This window comes from Cydia fagiglandana, chromosome 4, assembly GCF_963556715.1.
Source record: "Cydia fagiglandana chromosome 4, ilCydFagi1.1, whole genome shotgun sequence".
In the NCBI taxonomy this organism is placed as follows: Eukaryota; Metazoa; Arthropoda; class Insecta; order Lepidoptera; family Tortricidae; genus Cydia; species Cydia fagiglandana.
Genome location: NC_085935.1, coordinates 8,208,622 through 8,232,896, shown reverse-complemented (window position 1 = coordinate 8,232,896; position 24,275 = coordinate 8,208,622). Strand labels below are relative to the sequence as shown.

The 24,275-nt window shown below is 38.2% G+C and overlaps 3 protein-coding genes and 1 long non-coding RNA gene across 4 annotated transcripts in view; 3 read left to right on the top strand and 1 right to left on the bottom strand.

The window, feature by feature from the left end:
• Positions 1–5,927, top strand: part of LOC134663606 (uncharacterized) — a 33,795-nt gene extending 27,868 nt beyond the window's left edge. The window contains exons 3-5 of the mRNA XM_063520023.1: positions 3,237–3,416; positions 4,087–4,223; positions 4,915–5,927. Coding sequence (XP_063376093.1) covers positions 3,237–3,416; positions 4,087–4,223; positions 4,915–5,160 — 563 coding nt within the window. The 3' untranslated portion in view covers positions 5,161–5,927. The remainder of the gene's footprint in view (positions 1–3,236; positions 3,417–4,086; positions 4,224–4,914) is intronic.
• A 425-nt stretch (positions 5,928–6,352) lies between these two features.
• LOC134663604 (uncharacterized) lies at positions 6,353–16,747 on the bottom strand. The gene is made up of 5 exons (XM_063520021.1): positions 16,569–16,747; positions 16,032–16,232; positions 15,341–15,487; positions 14,863–14,974; positions 6,353–7,902 (listed from the first exon to the last, which is right to left on the bottom strand). Exons 1-5 carry the CDS (start codon positions 16,719–16,721, stop codon positions 7,478–7,480), a joined length of 1,038 nt encoding a protein of 345 aa, XP_063376091.1. The 5' UTR covers positions 16,722–16,747; the 3' UTR covers positions 6,353–7,477.
• Positions 10,821–13,497, top strand: LOC134663614 (uncharacterized). Its single transcript, XR_010098155.1, has 3 exons — positions 10,821–10,914; positions 11,848–12,012; positions 13,001–13,497. It is a non-coding gene; the product is annotated as an uncharacterized LOC134663614 (long non-coding RNA).
• Positions 16,748–18,699: 1,952 nt separating the features above from the next.
• Positions 18,700–24,275, top strand: part of LOC134663592 (zinc finger protein Xfin-like) — a 35,391-nt gene continuing 29,815 nt past the window's right edge. The window contains exon 1 of the mRNA XM_063519999.1: positions 18,700–18,863. The gene's annotated coding sequence lies outside the window, so the exon portion shown is untranslated. The remainder of the gene's footprint in view (positions 18,864–24,275) is intronic.

Genomic DNA, 24,275 nt, shown 5'->3' with positions numbered 1-24,275 from the left:
GAGAAAACAATAAGATAGCTTTATAGCACCGGAGTTGCGTGCTCGATAGACGAACAATCGCACATCTGTCTGTCTGTCACCGCGCAAGGTCCCGCTATAATTGTCTGCGTGCGACTCTTAAAGTCTTAACACATTCCCTCGGCAATCACTACTCGTTACTAATATTTGTGCAATTCAATGTAAGCAATTAACTTTAGTGCGTTCTGTTGTATCAGTATTACGCAAAATAAATAAATCAAAAAAAGAACCTGCATCTTTCAGATTACGAGAATGCTTGAATCCACCAAAATTTATTAGTATCTACTACTATCTACTAAACCTATTGTGGCTTTTAATTATTTCCGGCTGCAAATAATGCTTAGCAAGTAATTTGTCTTGGGCGCTGAACCTTCTGTACAATGATCCAGCTGATCTTTCTGATCTGATCTGAGCCAGTCACCACAGTCTATGAGAAAAGCAAATTGCTAAATAAATATGTATGATATCTAAACGCGCTTTCATATCAAAGGATTATGAATGCAATCTATTATTGTTCGCCGACATTTCGGCAAATTATCATAGTGCCGACGGCCGCCTCGGGGGCATTGTATTGTTAGTAAATAATAAATAATTCGATGTACATTATCGCCCGCGGCTCCTTGGCCTAGTTGGCAGTGTTGGTGCCGCGTGACCGACGCATCTGCCGCTACACCACGTACGTATGCTATAGAAACTCTCTTATGAAATAACTATGAGTCAAATCAATCATTCATTCAATTCATATTAAATTTCCAAACGCAGACACACAAATAAAACGAACATTCAAATAAACAGGCCGATTCGAGGTTTAGTTTTTAGATCAGTATCATATTGGACCGATCTAGAATTAAACTAAGCTATAGTTCGTTTTTTTTAGCATTAGAAAGAACTTGCAAGAAGGTAAGCGATCTTGACATGTCTTTTAATTGAAAAACGCTCTGTAAAAATCAGTAACTATTACTTATGAAAGCAGAAGAATATAAATGATCGTATTAGATTCATAATTGTTACATATTTGCCGTAACTTATTTTTAAAATCTGTTTTTCAATTAAAAGACACATCAAGATTGTTTACCTTATTTCTAATGCTAAAAAAAACGAACTATAATTGGGCAGCGATTTTCATCGCCCAGACTGTAAGTCTTACTATAATATGTGTAAACTGTGGTCAAACATCTATGCATAGTCTGGGCTATCAAAATCGCTGCCAACGTAGTTTGGTTTGGTTTAGAGCTAACTCTAATAACAAGAATCGAATTGGCCTGAAAGTGTCGGGTTTTTTATTTACCGCGAACAGAGAACAACTCTTTATTAACGATATTACAAAATGCATCTATTATTTAATTTACTCCATGACCTTACGTAATATTTTGTGTTTAGGTAGGTAGGTATACTTACAAAAACAGGTAATTTGTAAACACATTCTACAAGATGTCTAATGCAAATATAATGCCTAAAGGTCAAGTGGTGCACCTTGAGAACAGCATCATCTAGGTTTATTTTTATTATTGCTTAGTTTCGGACGGAAGTACCTACCTATATCTACTTCCGTAATTTTTGTGCAAATATATACGAGTATGCTAACATGTTAATACTAACATGGAGCTGATTTGACGATAGTTGGACGTTGGTCATAGTTGTATATTTAGGTTATTAACTCCGCAACGGATAAAAGCAACCACATTTAATGTCTGTATCTTTAGATAGGCATTTAAATAAAAGTTAACAAAATTTACCCTCAAATTGCTCCTAAGCCAGTTGAGGGTAGATGAAAACATTACATGATCAAATAATGTAGGTCAAAGTCAGGTCGTTCAATGACGGATCCAGGCGGTTTCGTATTTGGTCGGTTAACGAATAAATATTATATGATAACTACCCGAAAATGTACAAATTGTTTACTTTTATTTACATACCTAAAGTTTGGGCGCCACGAAATGTAAGTAGGTACCTACAGACTAGTTCTAAAAGTGTGATGCTACAAAGTTAAGTGCATGTTGTGCAACCCCCCATACGGACAATAGACAATTAATTCTTATTTAGCATGTTCCAACCCAGGAGCAATGTCACGACCGTGATCGCAGATTCCGTGGTGTCGCAATTTGGGGTACACGACCCATGTCGAGGGTCGCATATTAGCTCTGCGGATGTATGTAAATTATTATTCACTATTTATTCATTCACGCCTAGGGTTGCCAGATCGAAAGGCGCTATTATCGGGAAACAATATCAATTTTTCGGGATTTTGGGCCTTAAGTCGGGAATGTATTTTTACATTCAAATTATAGTAATTGTATTAAAAACAACGATATTTTACATTATTGGCGCTATGTCAGCTCACTCGTTCGACGACAGTTCGGAACTTGAAATTATTGTATTAAATATAACGTGAAGCTGTTTTTCGGGACAGTTTACACTTTGTCGGGAATCGGGAACACATGCTAAAAATCGGGAGAATCCCGCCAAATCCCGACCATCTGGCAACCCTATTCACGCCTGTATATTACGTGAGGTTAGAACATGCGACCTCGCGGCTCTGTTTATTTATTATTTATATGTATGGGACTAAGGACGCACTTATAAGGGCCATCGGCATAAAGGCTCGTGTTGAGGAAATCGAGTTAAATAATCACATTTTGTAGTTATTTCAATCCGAGACCGAATACTATGCATGCTTAACCAACTCAATGGCCAATAAATGCAATTACGAGTACTTATATTCTGAACATCTAATAAAACTGCTAAAGCTAATTCGTTTTTATGTTATTTTTAATGTCTTATCGTGACTTGTGATTTTAATGCAATATTACGTAAATACCTACCTACCTAGTGGCACTAGCATTACTCAGATCTAATTATGGTTTTTCCGTTACAAACCCCTGCTAAGCGGTGTAGGTAAATGAAGCGCATTAGTGCACCCTATGGCAGAAAATGGCCGAAGACCGACCTGCCTGGCTTACCTGTTTAAAAGAGAAACGCATGAGGCGCCACGAGCGGGCCTCCAACCCCCGCCCATCTGGGGGAGCATACACCTGCCGCGTGTGTGGACACGGGATCCTCTCTCGCATAGGCCACTGTACAGCCACTAACGCAAGTGTCGTCACCAGGATACTTAAAACATCTGACACAGATGAAAAGGCATATTTAGCGCAGTAAATTACTCTCCACTGACGGGACTTCTTGTCACACAGAATTTAATAACCGTCCTTTTTCCTCAGGACCAAAGGAATTCTTCTACCGCGGACACAACTACTTCTACAGCGGGCACGTGCCCGCGCTGGCCAACAGGAAGATGGACTGGCTGGACGGCCGCAACCTCTGCCGCGAGTACTGCATGGACCTCGTCTCGCTGGAGACGCAGGAGGAGAACAACCTCATCTTTAAGCTTATTCAGCAGAGTAAGTTTCGTTTTTAAATATCAGTTATTAGTAAATAGTAATTAAACTATTAAAGTATCCAATAAACACCACTGTGTAATCACATGTCTATTATTGGCTATCTTTCACCGAATCACGTGGTTGATGGAGAGCTAAATGCGATCAACATGTGGGTTCAAATCGTCATCAGCATTAACACTGCCAGTGCTGCTGCTGGGGCAAATTGCTGAATTCGACTCGATGCCTTTGTATTTTGTGAAATAAAGTTAAATAAATAAACTTTACATAGAACCATTACAATACATAATTTTAGTCAGGAACAAATAGATAGTGACGACCAAATATATCGAAACAACGTTATTTCTATGATAACAATTAAAGATGTGTTACATTATATTTTGCCATCACTATCAGCTATAAATTAAGTAAGAATTAACTTACTTTACAATGGTGGGGGGTATAGCATAAGTTTTCTGTCAACAAACTGCTACGCAGTTTGGCAGATAAGTAACAATAATTAATGTAACCTCTCTTTTAATAATAAATAAATAAAAACTAATATCAGGGTGAGGTTTTCGGCTTGAGCTGGTGGAGTTGAAAACCGTCACCTGATAAGAGCTCAACTGTGCTGCACGAATGTATTAAATAAATAAACGAATATATTATATCTAATCGGTTTACCTTCTTGCAGATGACGTGCCCTACATTTGGACCTCCGGTCGTCTCTGCGACTTCAAGGGCTGCGACGGGCGCAAGGACCTCGAGCCCAAGAACCTCTTCGGCTGGTTCTGGTCCGCCAACCGCGAAAAGATCACGCCCACCAACAGGGTAAGTACCAACTGCAATCATGTCCACATCATTCATTTATATTTTAAATTATAACTAGGACCTAGGACTTTAACCCTTTTCCAGGCATAGTACAAATTTGTTGACCTCATACGAGCCACTAAAATTTCAACTTTAGCATTCCGATTTAAGATTCAAATTAGATTGCACTTTCGGGAAATTTGACTTGTCTTCAAATAAATCATCAAAGCGATTAACTGGAATATATTTGGATTTTCGGGAAAACCTTGTAGATTGGTGCGGCCTGGAAAAGGGTTAAGATGGACTGTTTTGTCCCGTAGCAGAGGGGTTACCGCGAAGTTCCCGCAATTTGCGAACTTCGATGTTCGCGGTTATAGGCCAGGCGCGGGCCCACACGCTCGTGGGTGCCATTGTAGGTAAAATCCGTCGCACGCGTCTGCGTTGCTCATACTAATTTTCGTTAACCCGCTCACCCGTTCTGTGCAACCGCGCCAGCTAGCGGACGCCCTAAGACACTGGTGGGCAAACGTTTTTCGCGGCGGGCCAGAAAATGAAAAAAAAAAATCGGATGAAGGCTGGAACTGCAGAAAAAATGCATTTTGATTTGAAACCGTTATATTTCGCGAGCCATATACTTATTTCAATACAACAACGTAGTTATCGGTCACACTGCTCGGAATTAATATTAATGTCGCTCTTGTTTCCATTCCAGATCCCCAACGGCTGGGGCTACAACCCGTGGTCCCAGACCGGTCACAAGAAGCGGCCGCAGCCCGACAACGCCGAGTTCGACATCAACCAGACCGCCGAGTCGTGCCTGTCCGTGCTCAACAACGTGTACAACGACGGCATCGCATGGCACGACGTCGCCTGCTACCACGAGAAGCCCGTCGTCTGCGAGGACTCCGAGGAGCTCCTCAACTACGTCGCCAGCACCAACCCGGGGCTCCGTCTGTGATCAAACCGCCTTCTAACTAATATTTAGTTATTTAAATCAGAACAATCTAACTTACCGTAATCACTAATGTTACTGTGATCAACACACTGGCCACATACAATTTTTTTAGGGACAAATGCAACTTTACTACTACTTAAATCCACTAGTTTAACCTTTTAAACGCCAAACGGCGCATCCATTTGTCGTGCCAATGACGCCCCGGGGGTAAATTTTTGTGAATAAATAATGCCAACCTAAAAGTCGAGTGTTTTTCAGTAGATTTTCATCAAAAAACGATCGACGACAAATGCCTTCTTTGGCGTCGTTGTCACAATTTTACGATGACGTCAATTGCCGTGGCGTTCAAAAGGTTAAAATGTAGCATTACGGTGATTCAAGCCCATGTAACCATTGTTAGTCGGGTACGTTATATCCGCAGTTACCAGTTACCTATGCCGAAACTAAGGTGTGGTCATATAGCAATAAAATACGTTTGAGATTAAAAATGTGGAAATTAAATTCCTGATTATCAAGGTGGGACCAAATATTTGGGCCTAACTACAAAGAATATAATTATTTTTAAAAAGAATTTGTATGGTAAGCAAAGGCCCGTTTACACTGTCCAACTTGCCATGCATGACATCGAAAACTCCCAGCAACACTGCCTGTTTTACATCGTACAATATTTTGTACAGTAAATTTAATTTAAGTATCAAATAAGTTGAATTTAGTTTATCACCTTAGGGACGAATTTTCATTTGTATATAAAATAAAATTAAGAAAGATAATCAACTTGTTTTATTCCTTTGTAATTTTACTTTTCTAGTTTAATAAAAACAAAACACTTAGTACCTATAGTTGAGGTAGTATTAGGTCTGTATCTCTATATTGAGTATTATTTGTGAAGAGGTATAATCAAGCAGGCTGGTGGTGATTTATGGGCAATACTCTAAAAGCGAACTTTGTGTAATGTTATAAAACAGTTCCCAGTTTGGCTACACTATACACGGTGGCTAAAAAATAAGTGCATTCTCGTTGCTAGTAGTGATCCGAAACACTCGAGCCCAGTTAGCTCTTTTTTTAGGGCTCGCCTCACCTCTTGACGCCTAAAAGGCTAAAAGCCTATTTTATTAATGAAATAAAAAAGGCTTTTAGCCTTTTAGGCGTAACCTACTGTTTAAATGCATAAAATTTGATAGATAATTTTGCCCGTCGCACCGCACCAATCAGCATAACTACACCTCGCCTTTGAATATATATTCCAAACATAAACTAAGTATAATTTTAATACCAAAAGTCTTAAGAACAAAAAAAATAGCATATTACTCTCAAACTTAAAAAGGTAACTCTCGATAAACAACAATTAAACATATATATGTTATGGAGACATAGGTATACCTAAACCCACACGTCTAATACCATAAGTATTAGATACAATTGTTTACTTATAATATAAAATACTCACTCAGTATCACTTGTTGTATACTCGTAAACATATTGAATTTACTTGTATATTATTTTAACAGCATCTGCAGTAAGCAGGTGAAACTCAACATTCAACTTAAACTATGATATGACTAACATGCTCACAAAATAAAATAAAAACGAAAAAATACTTAATAAACAAAAATATAAACTTCTCGTTAGCAACAGCGGTAATTCTTAACTATAACCTAATAAACCATTGTAATACCTAAGTATAATTAACAAGCCTTATGTGTTCTCTTACAATACATAAAACCCTGATTTCAATCATAGAGAGATTAACCTACAAACATATTTATCATAAGAAAAAAGGTACCTGTGAAGTAGCTTACCAAAATAACATACTTATTGTACCTTCGCAATGTGAACGCATGCTTCATTGTTATACAAGAAAATATAAGTCCAGCTTTTAAGTGTACCTTCTTAAAAATAATTATGTAATGAAATAAGCAGCTTGATAAGTTCAATAAAGAAGTAACTTATAACAGTTATATCACACGTAACGTAACATATAAATGGCAAAATATTTAGTGTAAGGCACCCAGAAATATATGTATTGCTATATATCATAACATAATATAGCAGTACTCGGTATAGGTACATATACCTGTTTACATACAATATATAACCAAAGAAAAATAAACTATCCCACACGCCTTAAAAAACATCACTGCACAATTACAGCACCGCAAAACTTCCATAAAACATTTATTCACCGGCAAGGCAAAGCGAGGCGGACTTGTTTCATCACTAGAATTAAAAACAACCAATGGATAAGCAATCTGCATAGACACTTGTAGGCACTGCAGTCGAAAGCTAGAGGCTGGACGACTGCAGCGCCTGCAAATAGTTTCTAAGCAAACTGTTCGAAATCATCAAAATGCCGGCGTTGATAGCCACAGAAAGTAGAATGACGCGTAGTCGCCCTTCCGACAGACTTTTTATCCTTATACTTTTCACACATGCTCAAATCGTGGCATTTGTTAAGTATTATCTTCAAAACGTTATACTGTATGCCATTGACTTTGATATACATCTTCGAGTACTCTTCAATCTCATCTGCCGTGAGATGGTTATCCTGGCGGTTGGTCACGACAGTGCTACATTCGTCCGTGCTGGCGTTGTCGGCCAGCTCGAGCTGCGGGGCGTCTTTGGCGATGGCTTCGTATTGGTCGAGGGTGATGGCGGCGGGAGTCACCACGGGTAGTTCTCTCGGCATCACCGGCTTGAGGATGCATGCGTGGTGTTTACGCCGGCTCGAATAAAACGTGAAAATGTCTGGAAGACAAATAAATTAGGGGAGTAAATAAAAAAAATATACTTATATTGTATAAATTTACACAATAGTCATAATTACCTTAGTTCTCTTTTAGTTATGATATGTATAAGTATAACTAGCTATGCACCTATAATTAGATTAAACACGTTCAATTTACGTATTTTTTCTAGATTTCGTATACCAAATTGTAATTGGGTACTTTTAATGTATGGGATGGGCTCCCAACTCGACTATAATATTCATTTCGAAACGGTTTACTCAACTATAATGAAATTGACCAATCACAGCTCGCCGCGGTCAAGAGGGCGAAACAAAACCATAGCTCAAATTAATTATTTATTTTAGGTTATGGTAGAAACAATTTAAACAAGAAACAAACAATAACTTAGATATGATAATCAAAGAGCATATAATCACTACGTTTTAAGAGTCGGCACTCTCGAACAATCCTCGAACCGAATTATGAACGTACATATCCCAACACACCAAATACAGGCTTAAAGATCTCGCATCCAGGCCATAATTGTTAAAAAAAAAACCACACACAATACTACCAACACAAAAAAAAACAACGCTAGGGCTCGACACCTCCAGTACCTACTGTTTATCGATATCGATAAATGTGCGATACGTGCTGCTGTATTTACCTACTGTACTACTGTAACAGTACATTTTGAGAATCACGTGGATTAATAAAATAAAAGAACATTATATATATATTTTTTTTTATTTTACATGATAAAAATAACATACTTTATTATTCAAGTAGGCATATTCGCACATTCTTTTTTAATCCGGTCCCTTTTTATTGAAGGCACTGGATGGAGAATGATTTCCACAAATGAACTTGTTTCCATTCAGCTTTTGAATAGGTAAATAAATACGCCAAATCCTCATTTCCTTTTCCTCAGCTTTGCCCATAATCGACATCTGAAATAAAGAGATTATCGATAAATTGGTCGTACACTATTCGTGTCATAGGTTACTTAGTTTTTTACTTAAAAATACTTTATTCACAAAATATTTTCGTTTTAATCATGGATTGTAAACGACTAAAACTAATTAAATTAGTAACTGTTAACGACTCAAAGTAAAAAATGAAAATATTGCATACAAACATCAGTTTACCGACCTGTTCGGATCAAGTGGAAATTTGGCCAAAAATGCGTCAGTAGTTAGTCTTCTTACACACCCACTACAAAGTTCACATTTCCTTAAAGATTTGGCCCCCATTTAAATAACAGCTAAAGTTATTTTACCAATTACAATAAAAAATAACCACGTATTTCCACGTTCACGACAATTCAAATGACGTTTGACGTTTTACTACCAATCATACCAACCTAAAGAAAAGTAAGTATAATACGTCTATGTTAAAAGCAAGTATGGTATGTGCCACCAAAATGCAACAGCAGTCAGTTTTAATTCGATAAGATTATTTCTATGCCTCAATGTTGGTAACAAGTACGTTCTTAATTTATCAAAGTATGGGGTGTCGATGGGCTGATGATAATCAATATTAGGTACCACTCGAGAATACTATTTTCATTTACAAAACATATTTTCGTACTAAGATATGTTTTTTAAATACTTAAACTTTTATCTTAAGCATTGTCTAATTAATGCATGTACCTAATCATTATTACCTACATGAAACATTACAGTCATTATTTTACATTACAATATTTTATATTATTTTGTCGCTTTCCTGTCCGAACCGAATTATGAACGTGATCTCTTAGCGCTATTCTATTCCGTCCCGCTTACCCCACCCCCGGGCCCGTCTCTTCTCTTTAGTCCAAAGAGCATATAATCACTACGTTTTAAGAGTCGGCACTCTCGAACAATCCTCGAACCGAATTATGAACGTACATATCCCAACACACCAAATACAGGCTTAAAGATCTCGCATCCAGGCCATAATTGTTAAAAAAAAAACCACACACAATACTACCAACACAAAAAAAAAACAACGCTAGGGCTCGACACCTCCAGTACCTACTGTTTATCGATATCGATAAATGTGCGATACGTGCTGCTGTATTTACCTACTGTACTACTGTAACAGTACATTTTGAGAATCACGTGGATTAATAAAATAAAAGAACATTATATATATATTTTTTTTTATTTTACATGATAAAAATAACATACTTTATTATTCAAGTAGGCATATTCGCACATTCTTTTTTAATCCGGTCCCTTTTTATTGAAGGCACTGGATGGAGAATGATTTCCACAAATGAACTTGTTTCCATTCAGCTTTTGAATAGGTAAATAAATACGCCAAATCCTCATTTCCTTTTCCTCAGCTTTGCCCATAATCGACATCTGAAATAAAGAGATTATCGATAAATTGGTCGTACACTATTCGTGTCATAGGTTACTTAGTTTTTTACTTAAAAATACTTTATTCACAAAATATTTTCGTTTTAATCATGGATTGTAAACGACTAAAACTAATTAAATTAGTAACTGTTAACGACTCAAAGTAAAAAATGAAAATATTGCATACAAACATCAGTTTACCGACCTGTTCGGATCAAGTGGAAATTTGGCCAAAAATGCGTCAGTAGTTAGTCTTCTTACACACCCACTACAAAGTTCACATTTCCTTAAAGATTTGGCCCCCATTTAAATAACAGCTAAAGTTATTTTACCAATTACAATAAAAAATAACCACGTATTTCCACGTTCACGACAATTCAAATGACGTTTGACGTTTTACTACCAATCATACCAACCTAAAGAAAAGTAAGTATAATACGTCTATGTTAAAAGCAAGTATGGTATGTGCCACCAAAATGCAACAGCAGTCAGTTTTAATTCGATAAGATTATTTCTATGCCTCAATGTTGGTAACAAGTACGTTCTTAATTTATCAAAGTATGGGGTGGCGATGGCTGCTTTAGTCGCCAGCTGACACTGCCAGAAGTTACGCGACGTCATTGTGCCGTCCATAATAAATAATAAACAAACACAAATCTTATGCGAACGGGAGTTTTTAACGAGTAAGTACACGTTTTATTATCTCTGTTTTAGTTATTGTGTTGAAGATAGGTAGTATCGGTTAAAGTTAATCCACATTGGGTCGTTCACCTAACACGGTCGTCGAAAGTATAACATTGCCAGGCAACTGACATTGTTTTCATACGTCATGGTTCTTTAATAATTAATAGTTTTCAGATATTTTCTGTACTTGTAAGTACAGGTAGTAAGACGTTTTATAACTTGCCAAATCTTATAGATCTAGGTCAACGGAAGGTACCCTATAAATTTGGATTCCCTTGAGAGTTATGAGAGTGTCGAAATACCTATACGTTTTTGGGGCATAAACGGCCGTATCTTTTTTTTATATTAACTAAGAACCTTTTTTCCTTTTGAGATACAGAACCCTAAAACAACGTGATCTTAACTTGTAATTTCACTAATGGCTATTAGTCATATTTGACGGCCTGTCTTTAATTTTTTTATCCGACTTTAAAAATTATGTTTTAAATTTATTATGCTTTTTTAAAAGTCAATAAGTTATAGGTTTCCACTGTTTCTAATTAAATTAATTTGTTTTGTTAAAAATAATAATTTGACACTACTTTAAGGCTTGTAGAGTTTGTGCACAAAGTTTGTGCAGAACACTCGTGGAATGTATTGGTTCCCATACAATTCAATTCACGACTCTTCTCTTTCCGCACAGACTCTATGCCCTGTGGTATTTGAAGAATTGACAGGAGAAATCTATTATGTGCGCCATCTGTAAAAGATTTTGACAAGCCAATCCCATTAAAAAAATAAAATACATCCGAATTGGCCAAAACACAGCTAATAGGTATATGAGTAGCTATCATGTGGTGTGGACCAATTATTAAACAATTGCTATTGGAGCTATTTTATCAACTGACTACACAGATTCATTTTATTTACCTAAATAATTGTTTCTGTTTCAGTTAAGGATGAGTAAACTTAAACCTGAGAATAAAGAAGAATACTTAGCCAAAAAGAGAGAGCAGGCCAAGTTATGGTATCAAAATATTAAAAACAACCCAGAATCATATGCGGAATATCAAAGGAAAAATAGACAAAAATATGAAAAAAGGCTGGCGCGAAAAAAAGTAGTCCCCATAAGTGAGATGACATCTACACAGCAAAAACAGCAGAGGAAGAAATGGAGGGAAGAATCAAAAAGAAGATATCAACGAAAGAAAGGCCAAAAAGAAAGAGACAAACAATCAGGGGCTGAAAATAGTTCACCAGAAGATGACAGTTACCCCGTTCATTTAATAGAAACCATACTACTATCTAACACTGAGAATACCAAAGAAGATTTCACCATAAAGACAGATTGCCAGGATCTAATCAACCAAGACATTGAAGATAATCCGGAATTAAATTCAGATTACCAAAGTGGACATGAAAATGATATTGGAAACCATGAAAGGAAAAAAGCGCACGACAAAAACGTCCCCTCAATAAAAATAACATCTTATCAGCATCAAATACAAAGGGAGACGTTACGAGATGAAGGGGACTTTAACAGCAAAGAAGTTTTTTCCACGAAGACGGAAAGTGAGGACCTAAGTTACAGTATTAATAACAATACAGAATTGAATATGGATTATCAAGCTCAATATGAAATGAACAAAGAGCAAGAAAAAATTACCCCGATAATAGAAATGCCATCTAGTCAGCAGAAAATGCAAAGACAGAACTTAAGAGAAGAAGGGAAGAAAAGATGTCAACCAAACAAAGATAAAAAAGAGAAACGTAAACTTCGGACCAGAGAAGAAATCTTAGCTAAAAAGAGGGAACGTGAGAGACTAAGGTATCATTATATTAAAAACAATCCAGAATTACATTCAGAATATCAAAGAAAACAAAATGCCAATTATAAAAACAGAAAAGAGCAAAAAAAAATTCTCCTCATAACTGACATGACTCCTCGTCAGCAAAAAAAGCAAAGGGAGAAGTGGAGAGCAGAATCAAGGAAAAGATATCAAAAAATTAAAGAAAGAAAAGAAAGGGAGAAACAGTCTGTGGCCGAGAATAATAATCAAAGGAAAAACAGACTAAAATATGAAAAAAGGCTAGCGCGAAGAAAAGTAGTCCCAAGAAGTGAGATGACATCTACACAGCAAAGAAAGCAGAGGAAGAAATGGAGGGAAGAATCAAAGCGAAAATATCAACGAATGAAAGGCAAGAAAGGAAGAGATAAACAATCAGGGACTGAAAACAGTTCACCAGAAGATGACAGTTACCCCGTTCATTTAATAGAAACCATAATACTACCTAAGCCGGAGAATACCGAAGAAGATTTCACCATAAAGACAGATAGTCAGGATCTAATCAACCAAGACATTGAAGATAATCTGGAATAAAATCAGATTACCAAAGTAGACATGAAAATAATACAATGCGCGAACATATTCCTACAACAGAAAATACATCTTGTCAGCAAAAAAATCAAATGAAAGAACTAGATAAAGATAAAAACGAAAACCTCAAACATGAGATCATTGAAGAAGTTTTCACCGTAAAGATGGAAAGTGAGGACCTAAGCTACCAAAGTATCAATGACAATCCGGAATTAAATTTGAGTGATATTGACAAACATGACCCGTCGATTGAAATAACATCTTGTCAGCATCAAATGCAAAGGGAGACGTTAAGAGACCATGAAAGGGAAGCTAACAGCGAAGAAGATTTTTCCATAAAGGCGGAAAGTGAGGAGCAAAATTCAGAATTGAATTTTGATTATCAAAATCAATATGAAAGAAACAAAGAGCAAGAAAACAATACCCCAACAAAAGAAATGTCATCTAGTCAGCAGATAATGCAAAGGAAGATTTTAAGAGAAGAAGGAAAAACCTGTCGACCAAAGAAAGAGAGAAAAGAAAAACGTAAACAGAGTAGAGAAGAACGTTTAGCCAAAAAGAGGGAACGCGAGAGACTAAGGTATCATTATATTAAAAACAATCCGGAATTATATTCGGAATATCAAAGAAAACAAAATACAAATTATGAAAACAGGAAAGCTCAAAAAAAAATTCTCCCCATAAATGAAATGACACCTCGTCAGCAAAAACAGCAAAGGGAGAAGTGGAGACTAGAATCAAAGAAAAGGTATCAACGAGTGAAAGAGAAAAAAGAAAGAGAGAAACAATTGGGGGCTGAAAATAGTTCACTAGATGACACTTACCCTGTCCAGTTATTAGTTGTTAAAAAAACAATAGCTGTTAATGTGGATTTGTGAGATTTAGACTTATTGATTGCCCAATGTCACCAAGTCACGATGAGAACATCTGACAGCCTTTATGCTCACGTTTTGTACTGTTGGTCCAAAAAAATAAGAAACATGAAAAATGGTTATTGCCAGATATTGAAATTGATTATCATTCACCTGCTTATAATTAAGAAGTTAGATGCTACAGCATAGATAGACAATTTGTATAACCTGTAAAATAATAAAAATGGGAACCCAGTTTAATCATACTGTGTCTTTCGATGAGAAAAGCTGTAAACGTCAAATTGTTTTCAGGGTTCCGTACCCAAAGGGTAAAACGGGACCCTATTACTAAGACTTCGCTGTCCGTCCGTCCGTCCGTCCGTCCGTCCGTCTGTCACCAGGCTGTATCTCACGAACCGTGATAGCTAGACAGTTGAAATTTTCACAGATGATGTATTTCTGTTGCCGCTATAACAACAAATACTAAAAACAGAATAAAATAAAGATTTAAATGGGGCTCCCATACAACAAACGTGATTTTTGACCAAAGTTAAGCAACGTCGGGAGTGGTCAGTACTTGGATGGGTGACCGTTTGTTTTTTTTTTTGTTTTTTTTGCTTTATGGTACGGAACCCTTCGTGCGGGAGTCCGACTCGCACTTGCCCGGTTTTTTATTTATTAGTACCATGCATATAGGTACATCTAACAATTTTATAAAATAAAATGCAATTGCTTTTACTTTGAATGTACACCGCCGGGTTCTTCTGCAGATGCACCGGCCACAGCTCCATGAGGTCAATAAAGTTAACCACACCTTGGCAAGGAGTGTCCACATACAGGTCCCCGAGTACCTGCAAAAAAAGTTGCTTTTAACCACAATATTGTGATGATTGAGCATACTGCTTACTTAAGGTGGATGATTTTCATAAACAGATAAAGATAAACAGATAGCCTCAGCTCATAGCCTCAGCAGATAGGTAGATAGACAGATAGTCTATTGTCTAACGGGCTAATATTTTTGATGGCTAATAACAAATAGTTAAATCTCTTATGTATATTTAGGTAATTTAAAAAGTGATATTAATTTAGGAATATATAATAAAATTCATCTCTAGTACCTATGTTTGTGTTTATTAATTTCACATTTAGGTGTATATTTCACCTCTCTATCATACAATTTAAATAGACTGAATCATATGAGAGGTTTTGGTACTTACAACATCATTTCCTTTAGTACACAACAGGGCTATGGGCACAAAATAAATAGCCCTGCTTTGATTGATTATGTTCTGGGATTTTTCGATGGATCCATGATTCCAGGTGGTGGCAATGACATCTTTAATTTCACATTCATCTGAGAGTGCCTGAAAATTTTAATGAATACATTTATAGTATATACGTATAATAGACCTGAAAAAAAGCTAACACAACAAGTAGTGTAACTATTATTATTAAAATGGATGTCATATCAGTGCCTGATGCTGGATGTGAACCAGCTTCTTCACCTATTACAGAAATAATCTGATTTGTTTTCTAGTTGTATAAATATCAGTTTTATAGAAAGCATAATATCCTCCATTTCATATCAAAACTAAAAATACTAGCAGTTGTGGATTCGTAATTAATCTCAATTTTATTTCAAACACCTAATAAAGTTTATCCAAGGAGTGTCTAACAAATTATCGTATTTAATGTACATAACTATTCACAAGTCATAGCTATGTATGATGCAGCCAAGTTTATATTAGACCGTAAACTCAGTGGCAGATTTGGCCTAAGGCCCAGTAGGGCCGAGCCTAGGTCGGCCAACCGTGACAAAAAATGAAACAGGGGCAGCATTCTACATGGCCTGAGGCCTAGGGCGGCCAAGACTACAATTCTCCCACTACGTAAACTATACTTCCATACCTTATCAATTGGTACCACTCCATGAATACTGCCTTCGAACACCTTAGTAGGCAGTTTCTTAAACTCCGGAGGTAAATCCACATAGACCATGGTTTCATCCGGTCGTACGTAGTACCCACAGTCAACCAACCAGATTAAAACTTGGGTTTCCATGTGCACAATACCACGGGTCCATTTACTCTGGTGCCATACAGCAACATACTAGAAACAGAATAAAAAGTGACACATTCTAACTTTCTGTTTACAGAAAACTTGTATGGGATCTCCACGATAGACAACATTTATTGAACAAGGTATTGTGTTAAAACTAAGGGAGTATTTTTTATTTAAATGTAAGTTTTATCCAAAGGTAAGTTCACTGACGAGATAGTAGCTTCAGTTAGATTCAATAATACTATTGATTTATCTAAAACTTACGTTACTTTCCTCTTAACCTATTGTCTAACAAGAAAAGAAACCGAGTTTTAAACGCTGTTGTATAGGAGTTTCAGAATACAATTAGTACGCTTATGTCCAAGACAAAAAAACGTAACTCACTTTTCCGTGATTCACATCCGACCACTGTTTTTTCAAATAGGTGTTCTGCAGATCACACCGATCCTCATCTTTAAGTGGCCGATCAGACTCGTTACCCTTTTCTTTTAAAAAGAACGAGAATGGGTTTTTCATATGTGTAACCGTAACTTCCATTACGATTAATGTCTACAGCTAGTCTAGTACTTTATAAAAACTTGTAATCTAATAATCCGTATCTTGACAACAAATCAAGTCACAAACAAAAAAAAGCACCCGCAACTCGCACTTTGTTTTCAACTTTTCACACTTTCGCACTATGGCGGTAAACAATAAACATATTGTTTGATTGGTTTCAAAGCCGTGAACAATGTTATGTCTAACAGCGCCATCTATGGATGGGTATTGCTACACCAAATCTACTAATTTTAGAGGTAGTAACAAATTAACCAGCCAGATGGCGCAGTTTAACGTTATCAATAATAATTTCAGTAAATGTTTATTATTGAGGAAGAGTTATTTTTAGTAAATAAATTGTAAAACTATTATTAATAGTATTTTTACTCTTACATACTACTTTGGCCTTTTTTTAATTCCTAACATCCAATTTATAACATCCCGGAAGGATAATATCCGTTTCGCAGGGCTCCTTTATAATTTCACCGTGTTCTTGTAGATGGCGCTTTTTACTGGAAAAGTTTGATGATCGTTTGTTGATGAATGTATGTATTATTACTTATTCACTTCAATATCGGATGTAAAAATTACGGACCGGCGCGGCATGATGTAGGTACGCGTTTTGCATTAGATTTATTTTACCATGCAATGTTACGGTCGCCTGCGAAAGGTTATCCCTTAAGTTCATTACACATATCAAAGTGTAATCACTAACACTAACCAGTAATTCCTTGAGTAGCGCGTAGTAGTTGAAACAGTACAGCCGTCATGTGCACATGCTATAGGGTTATCACCACAGTTAAAAAGTAGAAAATTTGGTATTTTTATTTTTTACTCAATTAACGATTCTTACCATTACCAATCTGCTCAGTATCACTTAAACGACCTAATACTTCCGGGAAGGATCGTCGTGCCTTTCCACCCTGTTATATTTTTCTTCTTTGACTGGGGTAGTTATATAGGTACTATATAGTAGTGAAAGCGAATGACAAATCTTACTTAATTTAATATCCTATAGCTATTGTAAACAAATCGTAAAGGTGTAATGTAACCGCGTTTTTAGTAAGAGTCTGACTGCACTAAATACAAACAAAACAAGGGAAATGAGGAGATACCTAAATAGCCTGATGGTAAGCGGTTACCGTAGCCCGTAGACACCCACTACACCAAAGGGGTTGAAAGTTCGCTGCCGGCCTTTAAGATGGGTGTAATATTAACATTATATAATTATGTACCTACTTACGCTATTTCCTTGAAAGTTGAATTCTAGTTAGGATCCTAGTTTGACTGAATTAAGTTAATAGGTGTGTAATGAAGCTAAAGAGTTTTAGTATGTACTTCACTACACCTTATAAAAGTCCCCCGCCGCGTCTGTCTTTTTGTGTGTTTGTATGTTTGGTCGCGATAAACTCAAAAACTCCTGAACGGATTTCCATGCGGTTTTCAGTAGTTTTCACCTAAGTCTCATAAGTTGTGACATGTAGATACGAGTAGGTACCTACCTACTCCAATATAAAAAAGAATAAACATTAAAGACTTATCTTCGTAAGTCTTACGTAATGGATGGATGTTACCATCGTCACCTACCTACGTATAATTATGGCTTATTAGAGTTTGGAGTGGATTTAAGATAAAGCTGTGCAGTGTAGTGGAGGTACCTACCTAGTCCTACATTAATTTCGAAGGATAACGATGAACATGATAATGATAACATGATAGGTACCTCCTCTTATTGTAATTCCTCGATTTTGAAGTTGATATTTTTGATGCAAACTTGTTAATACGTCTGTAATATAGTTTTCTGTTAACTTCGAAAGTGTATAAAACATTCAGAACTCAAGAAAACGAAACTGCGCAGAGTAGGTAGCTTTAGCACGTAGGTAGATATGTTGTTAAAGGCAGGAACGACGACCTCGGTCGGCCGGGTAGGCAGCGTCGGGAGGGTCACGCAGAGGTGACAGGCTCGCGCGTGAGATACGGGCTGATGTCAGCGGCAGCGCTCCCGACGGCGGCGACGCACGGAATGCACGCGCGGGGCGCGGGCGGCGGCCGCTGTCGCCGCACCGTGCTGCCGCCTGCCAGTCCGCCGCGCGCCTCCGACTCGAGTGCCGTCCCCGCGACCATCCACTACGCCCGCTGCAGGTACGTACCACACGTGACTGTACCGCGCGGCTATTTCGGCGCGATCCTGTTGCTTAGCGACCAGAAATAGCCGATGTGCGACGTCGTCGGCGTCTATCCCGACGGCCTCGTACGGCGCGATGACCCGCGTTGTTTGTTTGCCGAGAATCCCTAAATACGCCGGTCATCGCTTCTGCGGGTTTATCAGTGTTACATATTTATTACTTGCCGACGGTCGGTGCGGTGAGGTCAGCCGCGCGCGCCGCGTTATGGGCCTTATCGCGTGGGCCGTAGGGTCGCGCGCACCGGCGGCCGGCGACAGACGCGCGGCGACGCCCGCCGGCCTCGAGCTGTTGTCTTTGCTCTGCTCTTGCGACGTTTCCTACAACTACGCACCTATAGCACACGAAGTACCCGTATGCCCTGCGGTCAGCTAAAGCGCAACACTCGCACCATAACAATGAGATCAGTAGGTACAATAGCGTCAGCTGAGTTTTCCTCGGCTACTGTACCTATAAAATTGTTGGTAAACATTTTTAGTCACAGCAGGCAATTTTTAGGTACATGTTTCAATTTGCGATAAATAACTTACCTATAAGTACTATACCTACGTACGTACGAGTTACTTACGTAGGTACCTCTATAGATATGTGTTAGCTTGTTGCATGTGCTTCTACAACGCGCACTAGTACAGTGTACCTACTTGAAGCAATAATTGACGCTGAATTTGCAAGCAATTCAATGAAGTAAATAACCTAGGCATCTATCGGATCGAGTTACGTAAGCGTGCAATTGATAATAGCATATACCCATGTTTATAATATGTTTACTGATTGACACATATCTTCAAATGTTTTCACAGTTAATAATAGTTGCCAAGTAACTACCGCTCTGCAATTTATTCAAATACCTACCTACAGTTTTGTTTTCACACAAACACTTTGAGTCCAAGCATTATTAACAGCGCTTGCCTGCGACTTCGTCCGCGTTTGCTACGTAGATTGCTCCGACGCAAACGGGAACCCCTTATTTCGTCCCCTCAGGAAATAAATTTTGGAACAAAAAGTGTGCTTCATCCAAATACGTTCAGCCTTTTGTACATAACAAAGTAAGCAAATCAAAGTAACTATATATACCTATGTACTTATATTTGTATTCAAAAGCAGAATTTAAAGTTACAATTATTAAAACTACTCAGTTACGAGTAAAAATCTGTTATTCCAATTGAGCACCAAGTATACTACCAAATCATCTGACTAGACTAGACCAGACTCAAGCGAATGAGATGTCACACTTTGTCATGGGTCGTCTGTCGAACATCTGCATGTCCTCGCCGCGGGCCATGCCATTACCCAACCTCCCGAGATATCTTCTGTAGCAAAAGTATATTTGACAAACCATTGAGACACGAAAGAATTAAAGAGAAAATATGAGAGAAATTTCACGAGGGCGGAGCTGCGGGCACAGCTAGTTAACCTAGGCTATCATGCGATTCTTTACGTTTATTAGCACATTTTTGCCGCTGCTTTAAGCGGCAGTCTTATTTCTTAACAGATTTTTAAGAAACGTTGTATTGTGAGAACTTGAAAACCAACCTCCACGTCCTGATCTCATTCATACACTTAAAATATGAAATAATTGTAAGTAGTGGGCCTGGCGACGAAGGATGTGTTACAGCGCGTTCTCTTCGGAAGCAGAATACATACTTTGAGCGCCACGCAACCGCGTACGCTAATCTAAACCCTAAAGAAAACTGTACAGCTTTTAAAACCCGGTGAGACGCGTCAAGAATACCCTAGACGCACCGCTTAAAATGATTCCGGCCTCGCACCATTCAAGCTCTCGCCAAACTCACACTTACGTCGGGATGGTAAGGGATATAACCGTGTGGGCACTGATGGCGGCATCGGAGCTGTCTGGGTGTTCCTATTGCTTAACAACCATAGATGAGACAAACGGTTAGGCTGACCAGTGAAACTGTGACCTCGAGATCCGTATCAACTATGTGTAATCACAGATAGCAACGTTCCTCTGAGCGTTCGACTCGTGTTAAGTTTGGAACATTTGGAATAACACCCGTGGCCGAGGGCCCGATGAGAGTGAAAGTCGGGGGTGGGTGGGTCGCTTGCCTCCCCGCAGGAGTGCTCGACCCGGGACTTCCAACCAGGATTTGCTAAATCTGCTGCTTTACTCGACGTCGAAGAAAAATCGGATGTTCTTGTAGATAACACGCTTACAGCCCCGTATTTGGGAACAGAATTTCAATGCCAATTCAAGATTTTTTCTTAGTGCGTCGTGCTCGTAGATATGTACCTATGTTGGTAGCACTGCAAGTAATCAATGCATTATCATTGGCATTTCGATTCGACAATCCCACAATTTATTATCATTTTGTTGGTATTGGTAAATAAACATCTTGCATCCCACAGTTGAGAATCGTAACTTTCAATTTTAATCTTGTTATTCGCACGGGTTCAAAAACCTCATTTTGCTGACATTCACTGTTTCATATCAGCGCACAGGAGCTATTAGTTTAGGTATGTCCGTGGCATTGGTATTGTGATCAAAAGCAGGTCAAGTGCGGGTCTGACTCGCGAACCAAGACTTCCGTGTCACGTGGTTTTGTATTTAAATCATTGCCATTCATGATTTAACACTTAACACCACTGTCTAAGAGCTTAACTAAACTAACTCAAGATCAACTGTTTGCGTAGGTAGCAGGTAAATACATCTAGATTCTAGAGACCTATTATGGTAGACTTTTTTATGTTCAAGCGTAGGCAAGTTGTTGAAAGTGCTCAATTGCTCATGCAAGTAAAAGGTAGCATAACGAAAATATTAAGTGAATCGCGAGTAGCAGGATTTTTTTATGTTGAAATCAGGAAATATGCATTACGCTGCATTAACATACATACGTCTATCTATATTAGGTGTAGCCATACATGCAGTAATCTTATGCCATATCTATCTACGGTAGATAACGATACCTTTTGACGTGAAGCGTAAGCACTATCATATCACTGTGGGCGTCATTGTCATCAAAATCAATCTGTGTCCATCTGTAAACTTTATGATTATAATGACGTATTTGATTAGAACGTCTATCTAAGCCTTTAGTTCTTACAAATAAGAAGCCATATACATCTATCATATTGAACTCTATCGGCATCTAAATATTAAAGATCAAAACAAATATTTTTATGGCGTGCACTGACTCTCTAGTCCGTTGGTTTAGTTGAGCTCGCGATTTTGTCTGCCCGGATTTGATAAAAACTATACTAATATTCTTCTTCTACTTCCTTGGGCCTCAAACTATCTCCATACCAAATTTCATCTAAATCGGTTCAGCGGTTTAAGCGTGAAGAGGTAACAGATAGACAGACAGAGCATTTTTAATAAATATGTAGGTATTAGTAGGGATTATGTCACAGGGGATTTTAATTTTACTAAAAGTTTTCAAGCCCCTTGAAACTTAGTTTAACGACTACTAACGTCCTTAATGTCTAGGCTATACGACTTTATAGGATAGGACACACATTTTTGGCGAATGGGTCTGGCCGTGTCGATATTTTAGACTGACTGAACTGGTACCTATACCTAGGGCACTACCCATTTTACCGGCCGAGGGACGAGTGCCCTCCGGAGCACGCGAGCCGCGCCCGTGATCACGACACGCCGCTAAATTACCCGCTAACTTTGTTAGCACTGCTGGTGCCGTATTGCAATTATACACGCCGTCAGCAGAACGATTAGCTGAGTTCTCCTCACAGTACAAGAGTACGAGGTACCTATTCAACCTTCATCTCAACCGTAATTTGACCTGAAAACTCGTATTTATTAGCAACTATGTTTTCGCCGACATAGCTCAGGCCGCGTAGCCAAGATGCCTATCGCTTACGCTCCGTAGCGATCGAAACGCAACTGTCACTGTCGCGCTAATATGGAAGAGTGATAGAGAGACATAATGCTTTTCGATGTCGAAGCGATAGCGATTGTAACCTTGGCTAGGCCGGCAGATGTGCCATTTACACTATGATCATGCACGCCCTATTACCGCTACGGGCAAAGAGTAAACACCCATCGCTCATGCCGGTCCTTTACCTGCTTCATGAAACATCGCCTCTTTACGGCTCATGCACATGCATGTGGTTTATTAATAATAGAGTCTGTACGCCTTTGACGGAATAGTCCATATGCGAAACGAATAACGCCATTAACGCCTGAAAGCATTATAGATTCACATCAGTAACGCGGTCTTTAATCTATTCGTTCATTGGGTACGGGGGACGAAGGATGCCATACCAATGATCTTATCTAGAGATGGGCCGAATATTCGGTAATTATTTGGCATATTCGGCGTTGGTGAGACAAGCGGCAAGAGCGTGCGACTTTCAATCCGGAGGTCGGAGGTTCGAACCACACGGCTCGTACCAATGAGTTCTTCGGAACTTAAGTACGAAATATCATTTGATATTTACTAGCCACTTTTCGGTGAAGGATATTCGTGAGGAAACCGGACTAATCCCAATAAGGACTAGGTTTACCCTCTGCATGGGTTGGAAGGTCAGATGGCAGTCGCTTTCGTAAAAACTAGTGCCTACGCCAATTCAATATTATAATGTTACAGATGAACCGAATATTTCGGCCGAATATTCGGTTCGGTATTAAGATCTGAAAAGCATCTTCGGTATTAAATCATTTGGTCTCTACTCTAATCATATTTCCTACTCCAGCAGCACAGGTTCGTTTATCGAGGAAGAGCTTAAAACCAGCTCAACTTATTCGTTGTAGGTTCTATGTCATTTTCTGGCATAAACGCGGTTCTACTAAACAATTCATAGAGGCAGGATTCCGTGCGGGGTCCGGCCGGATCGTTACCAGTGTTACCACCACTTATGTATTTATTAAAACATGTGAGGTCCTTAGGCAAGAGGTAGTACCTATCATGTTTTGTCGGTTGTAACAATAAGAACGGTCTTTAACGGAGTTTTCTAAGTCAACAAAGGAACATATTTACCCAAAGCATAGAACTTATTAAAAAAAAACACTGACTTACATAAAGTTCTGTACCACAACGAAGTGTTACTTGGGTATTCTTCGTGCTGTAAGTACCTACCTAGTTTTCTGTTGTGAAGGGCAAGACGACTGCCGGTGAAATTGATTAATGCCCTAGTGAGCGTGGCCCTACATCGTTGATCGTTGCCCTTGGAAAGTAACGATTTTTTATCTTAAACTTATATATTGTTCAAATGTTCATATACTTACTTACAAAGATTTTAATTTTCTAGTTGATTTACCTTATCTAGTTAAAGTCTATCCGCTAGTTAAACAGGTCTAGAAATTGAGCCGTGCACCTACATCATTAAATTGCTCAATCATCAATATAATTAGATTTATTTTACAAAGATTGAAATGTTTACTACACCAACAACT